Raw genomic sequence first — 23,188 nt, forward strand, 5'->3', positions numbered from 1 at the left:
CCAATCCCATAGTCTTGTCCGGGAAAAGAGGCTGGAATAAGTTCTCTGCTCCGTTCCCATTTGCTTCTCTAAAGAGAGACTCCGCCTTTCGACACCCCTTGACAGCTCAGCTGGCCATTCGCTTCCACTACTTGGAGGCCCCTCCCCGTCAGGTCTCCTCTGGCAACCACTTCCGTCAATGCTTTGCCTGCTGAGTTTTCACTCAACTATTGGGTCGGTGTCCCAGCGTGCAAAGCGCTGGCGGGAGGTTTGGAGTCTCTTGGTGCCTCTGGAACTTGGCGATTTGGTAGCCTTGGAAAACTGTTTTCGTTTGTTTGTTTGTTTTGTTTTGTTTTGTTTGTTTGTTTTTCTCCTGACCGATCTCAGATGTGAGTATTCACCATATCCGGCAATTATTTCTATTAAGACTTTTTGCTGTAGTGTCTTGCGTTTTAGTGCTGGCAGGCCTGAAACCTGGTCTGTAGCCCAAGTTGGCCTCAACTCTAAACATGCTCCTGTTTCTGTCTCTCTGATCCATGTTACAGGTATAATCACCACTCTTTGTGGAATGTGAGACGCTTACAAGACAAATGTCTTTGAACTCTGCCTTCAAGTGGTTATAGAAAGTTAAAAGGAAAGATGTTATATTGAGGTACTTGTTAAGGAGGTGGGGGTAGGACTCTTGTTTCTGGAATGTAAGTGACACATGTGGTTGTCACAGCTACAGAATGGACGTGTATCTGATTTCTAATGGGTAAAAGCCAGGGATGCTGCCAAACTCAAAGACAGGTCACAATACATATCCAGGGTAAAATGCAAACATTGCCAAGGCAAGTAAAAGCTTAGATTTATAAAGTACTGGAGCAAACTTTAGGTTTGGTGGTTTAGATGAACAATGTTGCCTTTCTTAAACATTGATAGATACTGAAGATTACTTGTATTGTAAATTGTAGAAAACGGTTCCCCAGGGACTGGGGATATAGCTCACTGGTACAGTGCATGCTGGAGATCTGAGGTTCAGTCCCCAAGAGCCCTTCCCTTCCACCATAAAAGAAAACCCAAGTCTTCCCTCATATACCCTTATCTGTAGCTGTTTTACCATAATAAGGCATTTAGGATCTATCCTGACATAGTTTCCAATATTTACATTTTTATGAGAAAATTGGACACATTGTTTAAAACTTGTTTGAAAATGTTCATAAAAATATTGGAATAACTAAAAGCTCCACTAGACTCCATTTGCCTACTTTGATACCCATATTCTTTATTAAAATTCAACCATCATCACAAGCAATACATTTCTTTTGAACTGTAGTGTGATTTTCCATCTGTTTATTTTCTTACTTGTAATCATTCAAAATTTTAGTTTTTATATTGCAAATAATAGTGCCATATCTATTTTCGAGCAGTAGTATTCTTTCAAATGTGGGTCTATTTCTTTGGGGTCAAGTTCGAAATGCAGTTGCCAAAGATACTCATTTCAGTTTATTGTCATGTTAAATCCTGTAGTCATCTCTCTCTTTCATATGTTACTTCTTAATCATCCCCTAGTTGTGAACTTTGTTCCTCATTCATATTAAATGCAGCTGTACCATTCTTTGACTTCTGTATTTTGAATTCTATTCTACATGTTATCATTGCTTAAAAGAATGGCTCCATATGTATAGCCACTAAATCAAGAAAGAACAACATCTTTATATATGTTTTGAATTTAGAGGATGTTCCTTTGATTACAATGATTTTATTCATTCTCTCACACTGACTTCCTATAGGCAGTTTGCTCTTAGGGAACTAAATGCCATGGCAATATGGTTAGGAGTGTAAGCTCAGGAGGCAAAGTGTCTCTTTTCAAATCTAGCAGTATTTCTAATTAGTATTTGTAAACATGAATTAGTGCTGCAATGTTGGGACAGTTTACCTTCATTAAAGTAAGGGCTCCACATTTACATAAGGGAATGAAGAATGTTTATTTTGAGAGGTTGGTTGTAAACCTGATATGATATAGTGCATGTATTTGTAAGTGACAGAAATAATAAGTGCTAGTGATTGCAGTTCTTTAATTCTTCTGTTCATTATAATTAGTTGTATTTATCCTTATTCTCCACATATTTTGAATAGTAATATTTTTCCTCAGGTCACAAAAATATATTGTTTTAAAGTAAGATGTATTTATGTGTTTTTTTTTTCCCTGTAAATATTTTAAAGCTTTATCCTAAGAGGGTTTTTTGTTTGTTTTTATCATGCATCCTGTACTAACATTGTTTTTAGGAAGCAGGAGCCCAAGTGCCTTGGCTGAGAGGAGCAACCTAATTGAGCAATCAACATATTTAGGGAAGTCTGAGTTTTAAAACAAGTAAACCATTGACTAATATAAACCCATCTTATATTTAGTAGATTTGTAGTAGAAAGGGAAATAGAACCCATAGGAAATTCCCTGAATCAGAAAGAATATCTGAAGTTATTTTTTTAGTGTTCTCATGGCTCTCCAGCCCAGGCTGGCCTAGAGCTCACCATCTTCCTGATTGCATCTCCAGAGTGCTGAGATTATAGGTATAGTCTACCGTGTCACGTTGTAAGGTACTTTTAAATTAAGTTTTGCTTAGGGTTTTGTGTGTTTATGTTCAAGGCCATGGCACACATATGCATGCCAGGGGATACTTTTCTAGAGTTGTTCTTGCCTTTCAGGCAACTTGCTGAGGCAGAATCTCTATTTTCTGCTGCTGCTTTGTATATTTCAGTCTTATTCCTGTAGGCATTCAAAAGGTTCTCCTGTCTCCCATCTCACCAAAGGAATGCAGTGATTACAGGGCATATCACTACATCAGGGGCATCTTTTGTTTAGTCAACTCTGATCCTCCCAGTTGTGCAGGCTTGTGCATCTAGCACTTTTACACACTGCCTTGGCAGAAGGTACTTTAAATAGAACATCTAAATAAAGCCTTCTCTAATGATAACACATTCAGGTATCTTTTTTGACTTAGTTATTCACAGTCTTCGAATTTTTAAAATAAGTATGACACATGATACATACCTGTAATCCCAGCACACCAGAGGCAGAGGCAGGAGAATTATAAGGCTAAAGTCAGCAAAGTTCAGTTAGATAGCAAGGCTTTCTCTTCATAAAATGTTGCCACAATTGTATAAATAGTTCTAATATATTTACTATAACTGAAATGTTTGATTATATGTGTGATAATTTTTCTAACAAAATATGTTTTGTACTATGCCTGTTCCATTTAGTCTTTCTCTATCTCTCCTTTTTTTTTTCTCCTGTAGGATTAAAGGCCTCAACTGGAATCTATTTGTATTTGGAACTGGATCAACACAAAGACTTGATGTATTAGAATGACTGGCAAGCAAGCAATGCCATTTAATGAGCAAGCAAAGTTCTTGGGCTATAATGGGGAAATCCTTGTTTTTCAGTTGTCCAAAGGAGATTTTGCAGATTTTGAAATGCCTACAGATCCATCCATATTATATGTCAAAAGGATAATATTTGACAGAGAAACTAGTACATTTGTTCTGACATCCACTGGTTTTTTAAACATTAATGAGAAAGCTTCTCATTTAAAAATTCTATGTTGTAACTGTGTGTCAGATTTCAGAACTAGAATTAACCTTCCTTGCATTTTAATACAATGTAGAAAATGCAATAGTAAAGCTTTCACCTATTATATACTGTTTCTTCACAATGCCAACAAGTTTGAAAAGCTTTTGAATTTTCACCTAAACCATGCATTGGATGAGAGTGTAAAGATCTTTGATGGCCCTATAGTTTTTTGGCAACATCTCAACAAATTCTTCTATATCTCGTCCCAAATGAGGAACGTCACTAACATCTCAGTTAAACTTTCCTCTATCGAGTGGATAGGTGAGATTGAAAATTTTGGTGTAGGTTTTCTGGGGTTAGCAGAACCATCTGAGGCTAAATGTAGCCACAAGCTTTCAGAATCAGACTATGAATTTTCCGATTCCATCCTTTGTGTATATGCTCTTAAAAGTCAAGAAATATTAAGCAATAGTTACCTTATCCCTCTTGCTTACAGTAATGTAGTAACTCATGTGCATGTCTGTGCTGCTGAAATGGTTGAGAACCAGTTAAAAATGTCTTTGATTGCCCTGACACGAAAGAATCAGCTCATTTTGTTTCAAAATGGCATTCCCGTAAGAGTTTGTCAGCTTCCATTTCCAGATCCTTGTTCAGTTCAAATTCTAGATTCAGGTAAAGGAAACCGATTTTTCATCGTGTCATTCAGATCCAAAGCTTGTGCTGTTTCCGAAAAGAAATTTAAGGTACAGTGTTACTCGGTCTTACAATAAAAAGTTGAGTTTGTAGTCTTGGGCTTTTCTTGTGTTTTGCTACCTTTTGTTTTTTGAGACAGGACTGGGTCTTAATATATAGGATGGTTTTAAAATTTCCATTTGGCTTTCTTGGTCTTCTGAGTATTAGGATAATAGCCTTATGCTACCATCATGTCCACTATTTTTAGACTTTCTAAGAATTCCTGGTTTACAAGTCAGTTTTTATCATGAGTCATAATTCTTTGTAGATATTTCTTTCTTTTATTTTTTCTTGTCTTTTTGCCTGATAATGGTTTTGGACCTTGTGTTTGAAGTCATAAAGCCTTTGAATTAAAAAAGCATAAATGTATAACTAATTATATATACTTCTCTTTTAGTATAACTATTTGTAATTTTTATTAATATAATAGTGTAGAAATTCTTAAATTAGAGGAAATGCAGTAATTATATTTGAACAATTGTACTAACAGTTAAGACAAAATAGTAAATTTGGTAAGATTTAAAATGAAATGGAACATTTTCTAATAATGAATTCTGAGCCTTTACTTCTGTGAGAGGCTTTAGATAATAGAATAAATATATTATTAAATAATAAAATTAGATCTTTAATAGCAGCCTTATGCCATATACAATGTAACACTCTTTCTTTGTGGTAGCCATTGCTCTCTTCATTCCACTCCATTCCAGGAAGTCATTGAGGTACCTTTAAAAATTACAAACAAGTAAAAATTCAAGTAAATAATGAAAATGTACACCAGCAAATATTTTATTTGCGCCCAGACAAGCCCTTCCTAAAAGCTCCAGAGATATTTAATTCAGTGATAGGACTACATTTTCTCTTAGCCTTTCTCTTAAGTGGAAACTGCCTCTTCAAGTTTTGACAAGAATCTTTTTTAAAATATATTTTTGTATTTATTACAATTTATTCCCTTTGTATCCCAGCTGTAGCCCCCATCCTCGTCCCCTCCCAATTCAGCCCTCCCTCTCTCATCTCCTTCCATGCCCTTCCCACCTAGCCTATCATGTCTCATCAGGACTGGCTGCATTGTCTTCCTCTGTAGCCTGGTAAGGTTCCCCTCCACCTCAGGGAGGTGATCAAAGACCCAGCCACTGAGTTCATGTCAGAGACAGCCCCTATTTCCCTTACTAGGGAGCCTACTAGGAGACTGAACTGTCATGGGCTACCTCTGTGCAGGAGTTCTAGGTTATATCCATGCATGGTCCTTGGTTGTAGTATCAGTCTCAGAAAAGACCCCTGGGCCCAGGTTTTTTGTTCTGTTGCTCTCCTTGTGGAGTTCCAGTCCCCTCCAGGTCTTTCTATCTCCGTCTTTCATAAGATTCCCTTCACTCTGCCCAAAGTTTGGCACTGAGTCTCAGAATCTGCTTTAATACCCTGCTCGGTAGAGGCCCTCTGTGGCAGGCCCCTGTCCTGTTCTCTATATTCTCCTTCTTCCAATTTCTATCCTGTTTGTCTTTCTGAATGAGGATTGAGAATATTACCCAGGGTCCTCCTTGCTTAGCTTCTTTAGGTGTATAGATTTTAGTATGATTATCCTATATTACGTGTCTAATATCCACTTATAAATGAGTATATAGCATGTGTGTCTTTCTGCTTCTGGGATGCCTCACTCAGCATGATCTTTTCTAGTTCCCACCATTTGCGACAAGAATCTTTTTAGTGAACATTTCAAAATTGAGGCCATTGTCAGGTATGCACAGATATTTGTATTTTCTATGGAAGATATTCGTATATTTTGTAGTTGTACTGTCTAATATAGCCACTAGCTTATGGAATTATTGAGTATGATACAGTACAGCCACTATAATGTTGCACTTTCATTGTCATTGACATTGTAAATAATCTAGAGATGTTTTAAAGCATATGGCAGGATGTGGGCAAATAATAAAAATATTATTATTGGATGTTTGAGATAGTGTAGTCCTGGCTATTCTGGAACTCACTTTGTAGACCATGCTGGCCTCAAACTCAGAGATCCGCCTGCCTCTACCTCCTGAATGCTGGGGTTAAGTGCACCATCATGCTACACTGTAAGTTATATATAATTTGTATACTAATAAGCATCCACAGATTTTTGGATCTACAGGATGTCTCGGAGCTAATCTTCCACTTATACTGGGCAATGACTATATTAAAATTACTTTTGCTTCTTAACTGAAAGTTTAAATTTGTATGTGCACTTCCCATTTTTGGCTCACTTGTAGTAAACAGCAATGTTTGAAATATATTCATTACAAATATGCATGAACATCCATGCATAGTTCTTTGATACTTACATGTCCTAGGAATGTTAGAAGCTACACCCATAAAATCTTACCAACATGCCTGCCTAAACATGAGATGAACACATTAAACAAATTTTGATTGCCAATGTCTCCTTTCTGTAGTTCATTATGTCCCATAATTGTGGGGAGGCATATTCTGCCTCTCTGTACAAGTGAAAAAATCACAGCTTTAGAAATTAGACCTATAGGACCAGAATCGATATTTCATTATGTAGATTGAAGTGCCTTACTTACCTGTCTGTGCTCCTTGGATTCTGAGTGGGAAGTTTAGCTCTTGTGCCTTAGAGAGGTGATCTGGTACTTGTGCTCTATGGACCTCTAAGAATTCTATTTTAAACTTGGTATCTCCTATTCTATTATAAACAAAACAGATTGTTCTTTTTGAGTAGAGTGTTTCTATGAGTCCTGCCGTTAACGATCCGTTCATTTGCTTTTTTGTCCCTGATAATAACAATGCCTCCACTGTCACTCCTGGGTATAATCTGTAAAGTTCATTTGAGCTTATTCTGCTTTGAGACCCCATTACACATACATGTACTAGCATCTTTTGGTATCATGTGCTACCAAATTCCTTGGGTAATTGTTCTGATTGTAAACAGCATATCCACTGAGGCTTATGGAAAATATGATTATCCTTCATTTAGCCATGCCAGAAAAAGAATCTTTACTAGAGTTTTACTCATGCTAAAAGTTAGGCATCCTAAGTTGTAGTTATGGGAAGTGTTTAAATTTGGACATAGAGCATGAGATTTTAATGCAGAAATTAGAACTGTAAAAGTCTCTAGACAAGCATTAATATGCCATAAATATCTTGTTATTTACAAAGTTGTCATAACCCCTTATGGTGTGGGATCCTATAGTATCTTTATCTTTAGCTTTTTTATTACAACTTTTATCAGTCATTTGTAAGAATGAAGTTAACAGATTAAAACTGCATGAAACAAAAGGACTTACTAGTTGGTTTACATTTTTTTTCTTTCTGTGTTTTTTCCTGTAACACTGCCTTTCTTTCAGGTTGTTGCTAAGTGGGAAAAACTTAGCTTAGTACTGATAAACGACTTTGTTGGAGTTGGAACTGAACAAGTACTAGTCATTTTTGAGGATTTTCTGAGCGCAGATCAGCTGACTTCATTTACAATAACAGATTTTGTCAAAATAAGCTATTCAGTAAGTTCTGTTTACATGTATAGTTTTTAGTTTATGTATAGAGATGTATATATACAATTTTTAGAATATATATGGAGATATATAGATATTTAGTATATATCATATATTACATATTTTAATATATTAAATATATTATATATTTAATATATTAAATATGGTATATGTATATATATAGTATAGAGTGCCATTTTAGTACTTAAAAGTTTGTTCCTCTATTTAAGTAGTTAAGATCTCATACTCTAAAATTTTTAAATTATGTGGACTGAATTTTTTATATGTGTATGTTGTCCCTTTCAATAAACATTATAAATTGACCATACTTTTTATGTAAACTTCTATTATGGTATATCTAGTGATCATTCAAATTCCAGTAATGCTTTAAGTGAACTTTATTGTTGACTGTGAAATAGCTTTTTATATCAGTAAGTAATATGGCATTGATTAAGGAATAAAAGAAAGTGAAACTACTTCTTAAAAGAGGAAATAAATGAATGACTGTGAGATGACTCAGTGACAAGGGTAATTGTTGCCAATCCCAATGACTTGAGTTGTATATCTAGAACCCACATGGCAGAAAGAGGAAGTTGTCTCCCACAGGCTATCCTCTGACCTCCACATACTTGCCAGGACACATGCTGTGAAACACGCCCAATCCCAGAAATAAACAAATGAAATACATGCAATAAATGCTTTAAAATACAAGAAAGAGTTAAAGCAATCTTGAAATAGTTATCATAAAAGAAATAATTTTCCCTGAAGTTTCAGATCTAAGTAGAATCAGAATCTTTCCAAATGTTTTTTTTTTTTTTTTTTTTTTTTTTTTGTAATTAGAAAATAATCATTCTTTGCTGTAGGGTTTAATAGAAAGTAATGAGCAGATACTTTGTCATACAGTATACAGATTTTAGATGGTTGCAGTAGGAGTCATGGTGATACTTGCCTAGTTACCAGATATTGAAAATACATTATTTCTTTTTCATAAAGAACAGTCCTTTGGATAAATAGTGATTTAAATTATATGGACTGAATCTTTTATATGTATATGTTGTCCTTTTCAACAAATATTATACAACTTGACCCTACCTTTTATATAAATTTGTGTTATGGATATCTAGTGATCACTCAAATGCTGGTAATGCCGTAAGCAAACTTCACTGTTGTTTCTGAAATATCATTTTGTACCAGTAGGTAATACAGCATTGATTAAAGAAGAGAAAGTGAAACTTTAATAATAATTTAATAATAATAATGAATAAAAATTCATCCTCTGAATTTTCATTTCATTTCAAAACTTGTGTTGATCTTTTCTGTTGTTAGACTGAACCACCGGATTGCAGTGAAGACTGTTTTGCTGAAGAGGAACATGAAAATTATTATTTGGTGCTTCCAGCATTGGAAGCCCAGTTAGAAGTGAGTGTCTTTGCTGTTGCCTTTTGCTTTTTTTATTTTTTTATTTTTTTGCCTTTTGTTTTTGATTGGTGAGTCTAACTGAAGCAAACAACATTGAAAGAATGGTGCTTTCTGTATTAAGCAACTCTGTGATTTGAAAAAAAAAAGGTATTTTAGAGAACTCTATGTTTTGGGCACTGCTGTAAAAAACTAGTACTATTGCGAAGGTAGAGTGTGATGTTTCAGGCCTGTGATCTTAGCACTTGAGAGGCTGAGGCAAGGTAATTGTTAGTTTGAGTCCAGCTTTGTCTCTACACAGTTCCAAGATATCCTAGGTGACACAGCAACACCTGTCTCAAAAATAATAAATCAAACTACTGTGATGCTACATATAAGTATATTGTCTAGAAATGATAACTTTTTGTAGTAGGGTTTAGGAGGGTTAGCAAGCTATCTGAATGAAAATTAAAGAAGCCCAATTCTGGAAGCGTTCTGCTGTATGTGATCAGTATGTCACAGCCTGTCTCCTAGAGGGGCAGTGAATATAGTTAAGGTATAGCACATTAACAGACATGTAATAAATAGTCTACTCTCATGTTCTCCCTATTAAAATTTTCTACAAAAACCAGGCATGGTGACACATGCCTATAACCCCAGCACTTAGGAGGAATAAGAATTTAACGTCACTACATACCAAGTTCCAAGCCAGCATAGATGAGAGTCTCTCAGACAGACCATGAAAATCCCTGTAAAAGAATTATTGTTTTTAGCTAAATATGCTAGCTCTACTGCACTGTATTAGTTTTCGTTACTGACAAAATTTGCAACATAATGTTAAAGATAATGGTTTTCAACCTCTGGGTCATGACCCCTTTAGTGGCATATCAGATCTCCTAAATAGCAGATATTTACATTATGATTCTTAACAGTAGCCAAATCACAGTTATGAGGTAACAATGAAATAATGTTATGGTGGAGAGTCAACACAACGTGAGGAACTTTATTAAAAGGTTGCAGCATTAGGAAGGTTGAGAACCAGTGCTCTAAGGGAAGAAAAGATTTCCCTTGGATCACGGTTTCAGAGATTCCAGTCGTTAGATGGCTGGCTGCAGTTGCATAGGGCTTGAGATGAGGCACATTATCATGACAGCTAGAGTGTGGTCGAACACAGGCGCACAACTCATGCTAGCCTTGAAGCAGAGAATGCCTAGGCTAATGTGCTTCCTCCTTTTCCCCTTTAACTTTTAGACCTGTAGCCTATGGGGTGATGCTGCCTCACATCCAGAATGAGTCTTGTCGCCTTTTGTTAATTATTTTTGGAAAGACCCTTACAGATCCTGTGCTCATTATTATTATTATTTTTTTTTGTCAACTTGGCAGAAGCCAAGATCATCTGGGAAGTGGAATGTCTTTTAGAGATTATTTCTTCCCTACTGCACATTTTATACATGATGAAATATAAGGACCCAGAAAGATTAAATGCCTTAGAGCTAAAACTAGAATTCTTTATATCAATTTATTTGTTAGCACGGAATTAAATGGGGAACCCAGACCTTAAAGAAACTAAAGGGCATGCAGCAAGATATTGATATCATTGTTTGTAATGCCCCACAACTAGACATAACACAAATACTCCCAACAGAAGTAATTGTAGTAATAGAATGGAGTGCTATAGAACACTGGAAAGGAAAGATGGACAGCTGTTAGAGACAACATCAACAACTTTAAAATCTGATATACACAGAATGATTTAATTTAAGAAATGTTCAGAAAACATACAAGACTAAAATACTCCTTAAGAATGTGCAAAAAAGTAGTAAGATTCAGTGGATTTTGTTGTCAGGAGAGTTAACTAGCACAAAAACAAATAGAAATGATTAAGAACATTATTATATGTTACCTTTAAATACATTATTATATGTTATCTTTAAATATTTTGTTTTTAAAAATTATATGAACAGAATTTCAAACTTTGGATTAAAATTTTCTATCCTTGATGTTTTTGCTTATGTGAACACTGTTTTTGGAACAAAGTATTTCTACAAAAGAAACATTTGTTCTTGTTATTTTGTTTTGTAAATGTAACAGTGTTGAGAGGCCTCAATTTTATTCATAGTGATACATGTTACTTAAGTCAACAATGAAATGGATACTAATGTAACAGGGTTCTCAGCATGGTGACTAAACTCTATACCAGTTACTTCCTGTGTCTTACTGCAAACACAATGAATTTCTTTTGTTAAGAGAAACAGAATCTATGAACAAAAGAGCCTTTCTCTGGAAGTATTCCCTGCACAGTTTATCTGGAAAAAGTACTTCTTGAATTAAAGATATGTCCAGTTTCATTTGAAATTGTGTCTCTGGTAACTTTTTCTCTTTCTATTTTACAGGCATCTTTTGTTTTTCTTAACAAACTCCAGCAGCATATCTCATTTAAAGATGCATTTATTGCAAACTCTTGGAAGGGTCTTTTAAACTCTGTTTATGGGAAAGTTGATAGTATGCCAAGTGATGAGGAGGTAAAGCTAATCGTGTGACTATTTTATCATTTAATCAATTGACAATATACAGTCTGTTAAAGAGTTACTTAAATTAGAACAAAGTAGAAAATATTGCTTATTGGATTGACAAGTGATAGTTAATGGCAGATGTTGATGATACTGAAAAACACTTGATTTAAGGAGCCATTATTTTTATTGGTATGTTTCAATTCAAACCCAGCTCTGCAACTTTGTTAGCTATGTAACTTCAAGCAAGTTACTTAACCGCTCTTTAGCCCATTTGTTTTACTCTAAAATGTAGACAACAATACAACTGACAAAGGATACTGCGGTTCTTACCTGGGTTCAATGAATTGATGTACAAATGGTATTTTGATATAAAAGTAAAGGTTCAATAAGTAATACATTTACTATGCCTAATACTGTGATTTCTTTTGTTATAATCCTGTATTTATAGTAAGGACTTGAGAATGGCCCAGATAGTAATGTTAAATTTCAGCAGACTTCTATAAACTAACCATAAAAGAATAATCAATTTTATTATGCAGAATTTTAGATTTTGAGCTCAATGCAAGTCACAGATGGGGTTGTTTTCACTATGCTTGTCGTATATATTATCAAACCTTACTAAAATCTAGTCTTAGTGCTAATATCCAGAATATATAAAGAGCTGAAGAAGTTAAACACCAACAAACCAAGTAATGGAATTAAAAAAATGGAGTACAGAGCTCAACATAAAATTCTCAACAGAGGAATATTGAAAGGTAGAAAAACACTTAAAGAAATGCTCAACGTCTTTAGTCATTTAAGAAATGCAAATCAAAACCACTCTGAGATTTCATTTTACATCCATCAGAATGGCTAAGATAAAAAACTCAACAACACATGCTGAGAGGTTGTGGAGAAAGGTGAACCCTCCTCTACTGTTTGTAGGAATGTAACCTTGTACAACCACTTTGGAAATCAATCTGATGCTTTTTCAGAAAATTAGGAATAGTGCTACCCCATGATCCAGCTATACCACTCCTAAGCATATACCCAAAAGATGCCCTACCATTCAGTAAGGACATTTGCTCAGTCATGTTTGTAGCAGCTCTATTCATAAAAGCCAGAATCTGGAAAGAACCTAGATGTCCATCAGTGGAGTAAGGAATACAGAAAGCATGGTACATTTACACAATGGAACACTACTCAGCAATTAAAAACAATGAAATCATGAAGTTTGCAGGCAAATGGTGAGAACTAGAAAGATCATCCTGAGTAAGGGAACCCAGAAGCAGAATGACACATATGGTATATACCCACTTAAAAGTGGATATTAGTCATATAATATAGGATAAACAGACTAAAATCTATAGTCCTAAAGAAGCTAAACAACAAGGAGGACCCTAGGGAACATGCTTAATCCTCATTCAGAAGGGCAAACAGGATAGATATGGGAAGTAGGAGAAGACAAGGAACAGGACAGGAGCCTTCCACAGAGGACCTCTGAAAGAATCTACCCACCAGGGTATTGAAGGAGATACTGAGACTAAGCCAAACTTTAGGCAGAGTGCCAGAAACTTTATGAAAGAAGAGTGAGATAGAAAGACCAGAGGGGACAGGAACTCCACAAGGAGAAAAGCAGAGCCAAAATACCTGGGCCCAGGTGATCCTGCAGAGACAATACTCCAACCAAGGTTCATGCATGGAAATGACCTAGACCCTCTTTTCAGAGGAAGCCCATAGACTGCTCAGTTTCCAAGTGGGTTTCCTAGTAAGAGGTACAGGGGCTGTCTCTGCCATGAAATCAGTGGCCGGCTCTTTGATCATCTCCACCTGGTGGGTGCACCCTTGTCGGGCCACAGAGGGAAGATTATGCAGCCAGCCTTTATGAGACCTGTTACGCTAGGGTCAGATAGAAAGGGAAGAGGTCCTCCCCTATCAGAGGACAAGGGAAATGGCATGGGGGTGTGGGACTGGGAGGAAACGAGGGATGGGGCTGCAGCAGGGAATCAAAGTGAATAAACTACGATAGATAGATAGATAGATAGATAGATAGATAGATAGATAGATAGATAGATAGAGTGAAATTTAAAAATAAAATTCAGGCTAATGTCCCCACTGGCTCTCTATTAGATAACTCATCTTCCAGTCCATTTTTTATTCTTGACCTGAATATATATAATGTTTCATGAATTTTATAATAAGTTATATGTGACCTATAACTCTACATTATTTTCATTATCTATTTTTATACCATATTATAATTTATTCTTAAATGCTTCTGTGGTGTCCAGCCTTTTGATACTGCAATATGATGTAATCATCTCCAGATATACTGAGCTACATTCATAGCTATCTTGGGAAGGATTTGGTCTGTGTTTCTCGGGCTGGGTATGCTGCATCATGCCATAAAGCCACAAAGCTGTTTTGCCTTACATTCATTTTGATTCATTGGGTGCATTTTTTTTTGTAGTTACCTATTTTAACACCTTTTTTGAAGGACTGCCTTGTTCCTTTCTGTGATGAATATGAAAACAGTGTGCATACCCCTGAGGAAAAGTTATCAGAGAATTTTCCAGAGCCAGATCATATTGTAGAGCAGACATGGTGTCGTATACTAGATGATGAATTAGTTGTTGGAGTGAAAGTCACATCTTTGAAGCTGTAAGTAAATTTTTATGTAATAATGCTATGTTAAAGCTGCATAGCAGTACCATCTAATAGAAATTAATGCACGGTGTATAAAATTTTAATTGTTTTAATAGCCACTTTAAAAATTGAATAAAAACAAGTAAAATTAATTTCAATATTTTATTGGATACCTTTCATCCCAAGTTTCATTTCAATGTATAATCAGTTTAAAAAGTATTAATGAGCCATTTGTTTTCATCCTGAACTTTTGAACTTTGATTTGTATAACACATTACGATTCACACCTGCTATGTCTCTACTGTTTGCTACCTATATGCGTCTTGGCCAGCATTGCTCTACAAATATCCATTTTACACATATGTGTTGAGTTTACTTGAAGATCATGACAGTTAAGATGGTATTCTCACGGTAGAGATAATTAAGCACATTGAACTTTTTATCAAAACATTGAGAAGAATTAGGAACATGTAGAAACTTTTAACTAGCATGGACTAGAGCAAGTTTACTTAGTAATAGTATCTGATAATAAAGACTTTTTCTCCTTTGGCCTAGAAATCATGGATAGGGAAATAATATCTCTGCTGTCTGTAGCCTAGCAGAAGCTTTTCCACCGCAATAATGAACCACAAATGTGCACAGAGGCAAAGGACAAGTTGGAGTGACTATGGTAATACAATGGAGTTCAAACAGTTTACCTAATGATGAGAGCTTTCCACTTAATCTTTTTTACTGAGTTTCTTTTTGTTTTCTGAGACAAGATCTCACTCTGACTCTTAAGTTGATCTAGAACCCTGTTTTGGTGAGCCTGGCTTCAATTTCTTGATCCTTTTATCCCAGCCACCCCAGCTCCAGGATTCCAAGTGTGTATATTACTAAGTGTGTTGCTTATTCACTAACTTCGAAGGTATTTGAGGTGATCAATTATATAGGGTTTGGGCTTTCCTGTTGCGTGTGTTGAGTTAGGTGAATCTTTTTTTCTGGTATACAGGTTTTCCAAACTTGAGTTTTATTAACCCAAATTCATTATATAGTTTTGGTGCATTGATGATAAATTTGGTTTGCTAATGTTTGGTCAACAATATTCACATTTGTGAACATGTTTGAAATTAGCTTGAAATTTTCTTCAGTAATACTTAGTTTTAGTACCAAAGCTGGAAGAGTATGTTCATTTGTTCATTTATTGAACAAATAAATGTGTTGAGTCTTGCTGTGTTGCCTAGGCCTGCCCAGAATTCCTGGGCTCAAGTCATCCATCTGCTCATCTCAGCCTCATACAAAGCTGGGGCTATTTTTTTTTCCTGTTCTATGGAAGCTTGTATAAAATCGGAATTATTTGGGCTTTGACTTGGTTGTAGTTATCTGGAAGTCAGTGGTCATCTAGCACTTTCTTATTTAACTTTAATCAATTTCTCTAAAAGTTATGGATAATTCAGATTAGAAAAAAAACTTTACTTATATTTTCCCAGTAATTTAATGCTAAGATACTTATAAATATTTTATTAGCTGTTTCTTAAATAGTTTTTGTTCTAAATCTTGTGTCCATTTAGGAGCAGTTTTGCCAGAATTTTGTTCATTTTATTACTTTTTAGTTTAATAATTTTGATTTTTTTAATCTCTTTTTAAAAATTAATTTCTTTATTTTTATTAATTACAATGTATTCATTTTGTATCCCAGTTGTAGCCTCCTCCCTCTACCTCTCCCAATCCCACCCTTCCTCCTTCTTCTCCTCCCATGCCCCTCCCCCAGTCCACTGATAGGGGCGGTCCTCCTCCCCTTCCATCTGACCCTATCCTATCAGGTCTCATCAGGACTGGCTGCCTTGTTCCTTTGTGGCCTGGTAAGTCTGCTCCCCCTTCAGGGGGAGGTGATCTAAGAGTCAGCCACTGAGTTCATGTCAGAGACAGCTCCTGTTCCCTTTGCTAGGGAACCCACTTGGACACTGAGCTGCCATGGGCTACATCTGTGCAGGGGTTCTCCAAAATATGCTCAAGTATACAACAAGGACAATCTGCTCAACCCTGTTGATAGCAGCTTTATTCATAATAGCCAGAATCTGGAAACAAACCAGATGTCCCTCAACTGAGGAATGGATACAGAAATTGTGGTACGTTTACACAATAGAATATTACTCAGCAATTAAACACAAGAAATTTTTGAAATTTGCCGATAGATGGTGGGACCTAAAAAAGATCATCCTGAGTGAGTTATCCCAGAAGCAAAAAGACGTACATGGTATATACTTACTTATAAGTGGATATTAGACATATAATATAGGATAAACACTAAAATTTGTACACTTAAAGAAGTTAATTAAGAAGGAGGACCCAGGGTAAAATGATCAGTCCTCACTTAAAAAGGCAAACGGGATGGACATTGGAAGAGGGAGAAAACAAGGAACAGGACAGGAGCCTACCACAGAGGGCCTCTGAAAGACTCTACGTACCAGATTATTAAAGCAGATGCTGAGATTCATAGCCAAACTTTGAACAGAGTGCAGGGAATCTTATGAAAGAAGGGGGAAATACAAAGATATAGAGAGGTCAGGAGCTCCACAAGGAGAGCAACAGAACCAAAAATTCAGGGCTCAGGGGTCTTTCTGAGACTGATATTCCAATAATTTTGTTTTAATGATTTAGGATTTTGAATTTTTTCCTATTTGTTAAATTTCTAGGTCTTCATTTTCTTCTTATTGTATGCATATAATTATTCTTTTTGTATTTCATCATGATGTAATTAGATATGGATTTCCTTATATTCTCCATTGGGCTCTGAGAATTGACTTTTTATAGTAGTTTAGGAAGTTGTTTGGCTTGTCAATTCTGTGTCCTGTGCTTCTCAGCTTCTCCTCATACCTTCTATTCATGTCGATGACTCCTAGGTTGTATCTTCTGAACCAGTCTGTTTATTCTGTTTATCTCTAGTTTTCTAGTCAACTACTTATTTTTGGTTTTCTTTGTTTCCCTTTTTATTTTTAATGAAAAAAATTATGTTTTAAAAACATAACTATGTACATTGGTATGTATGTAGTTTATTATAAATAAAGTCCATATGCAAAGAAATATCTTTCTAGTCATGTAAAATCAGCACCAATTTAGATGAGATATAGCCAGTAGTCCACATGATGAATATCTGTAAGACTTGTATAGTGGATATCATTTGAAAGAATAAATCTTTGTTCTTCTGTTAAAAGTAGCATAATATCTCTCTCAGTACTCTTAATATTATGGGGCTCTAATCCTGAGCTCACATTTATAGTCAACTATTTATTCCAGTCTCTGCATTTCACTATTGTTTGTTTATATTTGTTCTATTTGCCCCTTTCAAGGTATGTGTAGTCATTTTTATTGTCTCATAATTTTCAAACTTTTATTTCTTAATCTTCTATATATAATTCCTTTAAAAATGCTTTGTATGTATAGATAATTTGAAACATACCAAATATCATGGTGATCATATCTTCTCATTACTCAATTCCAATGAATATCTAATCATCACTAATCTTGTTATATGTGTTTGTGTGTGTGTGTGTGTGTGTGTATCTTTATTCACAACCCCCTAGATTATTTTGAAGCAAAGGTATGTCATCTGTAACTATTCCAACACACACAAACACACACACAGAATGAGAGAGAGAGAAAGGTAGAAAGAGAGAATGAAAACACTAAAGATTAACAGTAGTTCTCCTAGGTAATGTTCACATTTACTTCTTGTCTTGAATTAAAAGTTTTAAAAACATAGACCACATAATATTTATAAATTGGATTTGACTATACATACATCCCCATAATTTGTACACACTCTTTTCTTGTATGTATGTTGTTTTTCTTATATTTATTTTAAAGAAACTAAGTATTTTCCCTGTAAAGTCAATGGGCAAGATTGATGGATTCATCCTGTGGTATCACTTAACATGTTTTGTTATCACCTTTATTTCCAGTAAATCAGAAATTAGATGTAGAGCCTGAATCAGAGTGAAGCTATGTTAAGAGTATACTTAGTACACATTGCCTTCTTCCATCAGGAAGCATGCAAATATCATTTGAGATTTCTTAACCAGAATAATCTTGTAAAGAGAAGCTCCTTGGTAGTTATATACTTATACCCTTCATTAATGTGATTGTGATTGAGAAAAATAAAAAGAGGGAGCCTACATATAAATGGTGTTTGTTCATACTTGAGGGGATTGTTGTTTCTGGATACTTTTGATGTACAGAGATAAGAGCTACCTTTGGTTTGTTGGTTGACTTTGGTTTTGTATTCTTAGTAATAAAACCCAGCATATACTCGTGCTGATGCTTTCAATTCAGAGTAAAAAAAGAAATTTCATAGTCTTATCACTACCAGTCTTATATCTCAATTTCTCCCTGCTTGCTGAAAATGTAGTTCTCAGATGCAGCAACAAAGTTGCTATTTTCTTCATTTTACTATCTATATATGGTATTCAAAGATTCAAAATATGTTTCTCTGAAGTTCTTTTCGTATTTTTAAGTTCTTTGCGTCATTTTTAGTATAATGCTATAGGTAGTGAAATTCTTCTCTTTGGAACATATCACCAATCCTTGATAATGTTAATAGAGCTTGAATGTGCCTAAGTAATCCTGAGTTATAGTTGTAAATTGTAAGAAATATCAGTCAGAAGAATTTCTAAAAGATAAGCAATTATCTATATTTAAAAATTAGGTTTTCAGCCTCTGCTTCGATACCTCGATCAGTATAGTCCTTCAGAGGCCATCTGTGGTAGGCTCCTGTCCTGTTCCCCGTCTTCTCCTGCTTCCAATGTCTATTGTGCTTGTCCTTCTGAATGAGGATTGCGCATCTTCCCTAGGGTCTTTCTTGTTGTTTAGCTTCTTTAGGAGTATAGATTTTAGTACCAACCAAAGACAATGCATGGAGAGAACCTAAAACCCTGGCTCAGATGTAGTCCATAGACTCAGTCTCCAAGTGGGGTCCCTAATAAGTGTATCAGGGGCTGTCTCTAGAATGAATTAAGTGGCAGGTGCTCTGATCACTTTCCCCTGAGGGGTGCAGCGTTGCCAGGACACAGAGGAAGACAATGCAACCAGTCCTGCTGAGACCTGATAGGCTAGAGTCAAATATAAGGGAAGGAGGACCTCCCCTACCAGTGAACTAGGGGAGAGGCATAGGAAGAGAAGAAGGAGGGAGGGTAAGATTAGGAGGAGATGAGGGAGGGGGTCACAGCGGGGTACATAAATTGAATAAATTTAATAAATGATAATAAAAATATTTAAAAAGTTAGATTTTTCAGTTACTCAGAACAGTTCAAGACAGAAGTATTTTCAAATTATTTTCTATATTTTTTAAAGTTTTAAAAATTGTTTCTAAAGTATTTTCTAAATTATTACTGGAACGTAAAAATTAGTAATTTCTCTATTTGTTTTAATACTAGTTCATTCTTTGATAATTTCATACAATGTATTTTCATTATATTATATTAGCCCTCCTTCCTGAGCTCCTCCCAGATTTGCCTCCACCTCCTTACCTAGCCACCTTCATGGTATCTTCCTTTTTAAACCCAAGAAGACTAGTTTATGTTGGCCAACTCCTCTTGGGTGAGGGTACTGCTCAGGAGTGTAGTTGATATATCTGAGTCACAGACTTTTCAAATTTATTTGGCATTTACTTTCAGCACTTTAAATATTTTGCATTGACATGATTTTTCCTAGGGAAGGAGAGAGTAACTGTTTTTGTTTTGTTTTGTAAACATTTAATGATTTATTTGATGTTTTAAAAAGAACATGTAGAATGAATGAAATTTCTTTTTTTTTTTTTTTTTCACAGATCTCGTAATGAAATGACTTTATCACTGATAATGGATCAAAGCAACAGGTCCAGTTTTCAGCTTATGAAGTGTCGAAGTCAGGTGATTAGTTTGAGTATGAATTCTTTTCCAGAAGCATACTTTATGCCAGGGGAAACAGGACCAGAGACAAAAAGGATCAAGTTGACCTCTGGTAGCAAGGAAGAGGAAAGCTCTTCTTGTGGACAATCATCTAAGACACAATCTACACACATAATTACTGCCATAACGTCTCTTTCACCACTTTTAGTATTCAACAAATTGTGTTGTACTGTGCTGCTAAACATTAGTGACAGAGATAATGATAAACATACCGTGCATGATTATGTTGTATGTGGCAACCTTGATTTTAATCTACAAGATCTTTTTAGTAGGAAACACCTACTGGCGTTCCCGAAGAAGCAAGAAATAGGTAATTTGAGGGGTAATTTTTTTTATTGTATGCTTAATTGGATCAGAAGATTTTGAAAACATGGTTGGGTATCAGAAAGAATTTAAGGCTAGAACTTGCAATGTGTTTTTCTTGTAGAACATACGGAAGATCTTTTTTCACTTCTTGCAGTATTGCACAAATATTGTTTTCGTGTCACATCACCTACCCATGCCCCGAATTTAATGAAGGTATGGCTCTTGAAACACATGAAATGTGAAAGAATCAAAGAATGCAGCGAAATATACTTGTATAAAAAGCTGCGAAACTGTGGAGCACTCTTCTCCTGGGAAAAAAGAACAATCTTTGAAGGAAATTTAACAGTATATTGCAGGTAATGTACATCCAGTTCAAACTAGTTCAGAGAAGTTCATGTATCAGAGTGGTCTCATAACACTCTCTCAAAGCTGGGTAGTAGTGGTGGTGCATAACTTTAATCCCAGCACTCAGCAGGCAGAGGCAGGTGGATCTTAATGAATCTGAGGCCAGCCTGGTCTACAGCATGAGTTATAGGACAACCAGGGCTACACAGTGAAACCCTGTCTCAAAACAACAACAACAACAAAAACAAAACAAAACAAATATAAGCAAACAAAATCTCTGTGTAAAATTCTGCGCCAGGACACGTCACAGTCATGGTGTGGTATTGCTTGAATGGATTAAAAATCAATGTCTCGGTTTTAATCTTTTTTTAAGAACCTAGTAATTATTTTAGAATTTATCCCTTCACAATAGTGAATTTTCAGTAAGTACTATGCTACTGTTGTTACAGAGGAAAAGATACATAAATCAGGCCAGTAACTTGATTGTTACTATGTTAATTAGTAAAGGACACATGTATTGATATAATCAAGATTTTATCAATGACAGCATGCATTTATATTATTGTTCTTAGTGTCTATGAATAAATATAAGTTGATTACTATAGTATTTTGCATGTGACCATTATGTCACATTGTGTTTGTCTTTTATTTCAGGAATCAAGGAGTTTTGTTCCAATGTCTTGACCATCTCATCAAAGTTCTACCTGGAAAATATGTCTTCAGCTATCTGAAATTTGAAAAGGAGGATTTGTTAATTGATCATTTGTCATCCACTTTGGAGAAGGAGCTTATTACCTTTTGTTCTCTTTCTACTTCTGCCTTTGAGTATGTTAGAGATGGGTTTACGTATACAGATAAAACAAGCAAAATAAATGAGAATACCTCAGTTGATTCAGAGGTAGAGGCCAAAATCTGTCTGCATAAGCAAGAAGTTCAGAAAGAAAGGCTACTGAAGGACTTGAATCTGAAAGTAAATGCCCACAGTTATGCAGAGATGACTTTGGCATTAGCTGACATTCAGCTGAAATCAGACCTCATTGTAAAGCAACTGGCTGATTTGTAAGTGCACTTTAAAAATCTTGATTTAAAATATTTAAACTGCATGTTGAGAGATGCAGTTATATATAATGCATCAAGATATATAATGAATAAATTGTGAAAAAAAGTAGAAAAAATATAAACTGTCATAAAGTATTGACTTCACTTGTTATCCTTTGTTAATATAAAGATTAAACTCTATTATAATCCCTAGGGTCTTTTTGTTTTGTTTTGTTTTACTGTTTTTGTAGTTGATGGAGGGTCTCATTTTGTAGTCTACGCTGCCGTGGATCTCATTATGGAGCCAGGGCTTGTGTTATTTATGATTGAGGAAATCTTTCTGCCTCAACCTCTTGAGTACCAAAATTGGAGATATGTGCCTCCTAGCTCAATTGTCAATTTTAATGACAACAACATAGTATTTTTTTAATAGAGCATCAGTTCTTATGTTGTCATTTTGTCTGCCTCTGCTTTTACTTTCTAAAGCAAGTGGCATTTGACTATGTGTGGCGACTTTTCTTTTTGTCTGTTAGAATTTGTCGGGGAGCACATTATGTTTATACAATCAGAAAAAAGTAAGACAAAGAATCTATGTTAATGACACTTAGGACTGGATGATTTCTTTTATGGAGCTCTGTTTTGTGTTCAGTTGGAGGTTTAGTGGCATCTTTGGCTTCATCTACCCTCTAGATGCTCATAGTATTCTCAACCTACCTCTGCAAAGTAGTAAAGGCCAGGATCCTCTGAAATCTTCTGCTGTGCAAGGACAGCCCACACAGCAAAGAACTAAATCTAATAATCCAAAGAACTAACATGTCAATAATTTAGGCTGAGAATCTTTTTTTTTTTTTAATTTTCCACTTAAGGAAAAATATATTTTGCTCTATTAAAAAAAACACTTGATTCTTTTTGTATATTCTGCTACTTAGTAAAAAAAAAAAAGCTTCAAATGGATGAAAATTCAGTTAGATTGCCAGAAGCCACAATCAATTTCTTGCTATTTATATCTAGCTCTTCCAGAAAATTAAATATAGTGTTGAGTGAAACCAGTTTGTGGGCCTCTGCTTATATTGTATTAGATAGCTGCTCTGAAATTACACAGCTCTGTATGACTGTAAAGAACTTAGGACATCTTTCTTAAAAATGCACCTCTCAAAGGGCTAAGTGTACCTCATAGGCGACTGTACTATTAAAAGTAAAACTGTGGTTCTAGGCAGAGTTTACTGGGTAAAAGTCTTTGCCATGCAAGGTTGGGGACAGTTCTGAGGCTGAGACCCTACAAAAGCTGGATGAAGAAGC

General features: G+C 35.3%; 1 protein-coding gene across 2 annotated transcripts; it reads left to right on the forward strand.

The window, feature by feature from the left end:
* Positions 1-244: 244 nt before the first annotated feature.
* Positions 245-22,102, forward strand: Fancb (FA complementation group B). Of its 2 annotated transcripts, none has more exons than XM_055615793.1 (9): positions 245-368; positions 3,256-4,272; positions 7,600-7,752; positions 9,070-9,162; positions 11,532-11,660; positions 14,101-14,291; positions 20,080-20,510; positions 20,628-20,862; positions 21,506-22,102. In XM_055615793.1, exons 2-9 carry the CDS (start codon positions 3,325-3,327, stop codon positions 21,912-21,914), a joined length of 2,589 nt encoding a protein of 862 aa, XP_055471768.1. In that variant the 5' UTR covers positions 245-368; positions 3,256-3,324; the 3' UTR covers positions 21,915-22,102. The 2 variants fall into 2 exon arrangements, with proteins under 2 accessions (XP_055471768.1, XP_055471769.1); XM_055615794.1 differs by having other exon boundaries at positions 14,128-14,291.
* Positions 22,103-23,188: the final 1,086 nt, after the last annotated feature.

The sequence above is a fragment of the Psammomys obesus genome, unplaced genomic scaffold (genome assembly GCF_907164565.1).
Source record: "Psammomys obesus unplaced genomic scaffold, mPsaObe1.curated_primary_1811, whole genome shotgun sequence".
Taxonomy (NCBI): Eukaryota; Metazoa; Chordata; class Mammalia; order Rodentia; family Muridae; genus Psammomys; species Psammomys obesus.

Excerpts from the sequence above, each read along its gene's own strand:
- Fancb (XM_055615793.1), top strand. The coding sequence starts at position 3,325 with ATGACTGGCAAGCAAGCAATGCCATTTAATGAGCAAGCAAAGTTCTTG. Across the intron at positions 9,163-11,531 it reads CATTGGAAGCCCAGTTAGAA|GCATCTTTTGTTTTTCTTAA; the intron begins GTGAGTGTCTTT and ends TCTATTTTACAG. Across the intron at positions 11,661-14,100 it reads GTATGCCAAGTGATGAGGAG|TTACCTATTTTAACACCTTT; the intron begins GTAAAGCTAATC and ends TTTTTTTTGTAG.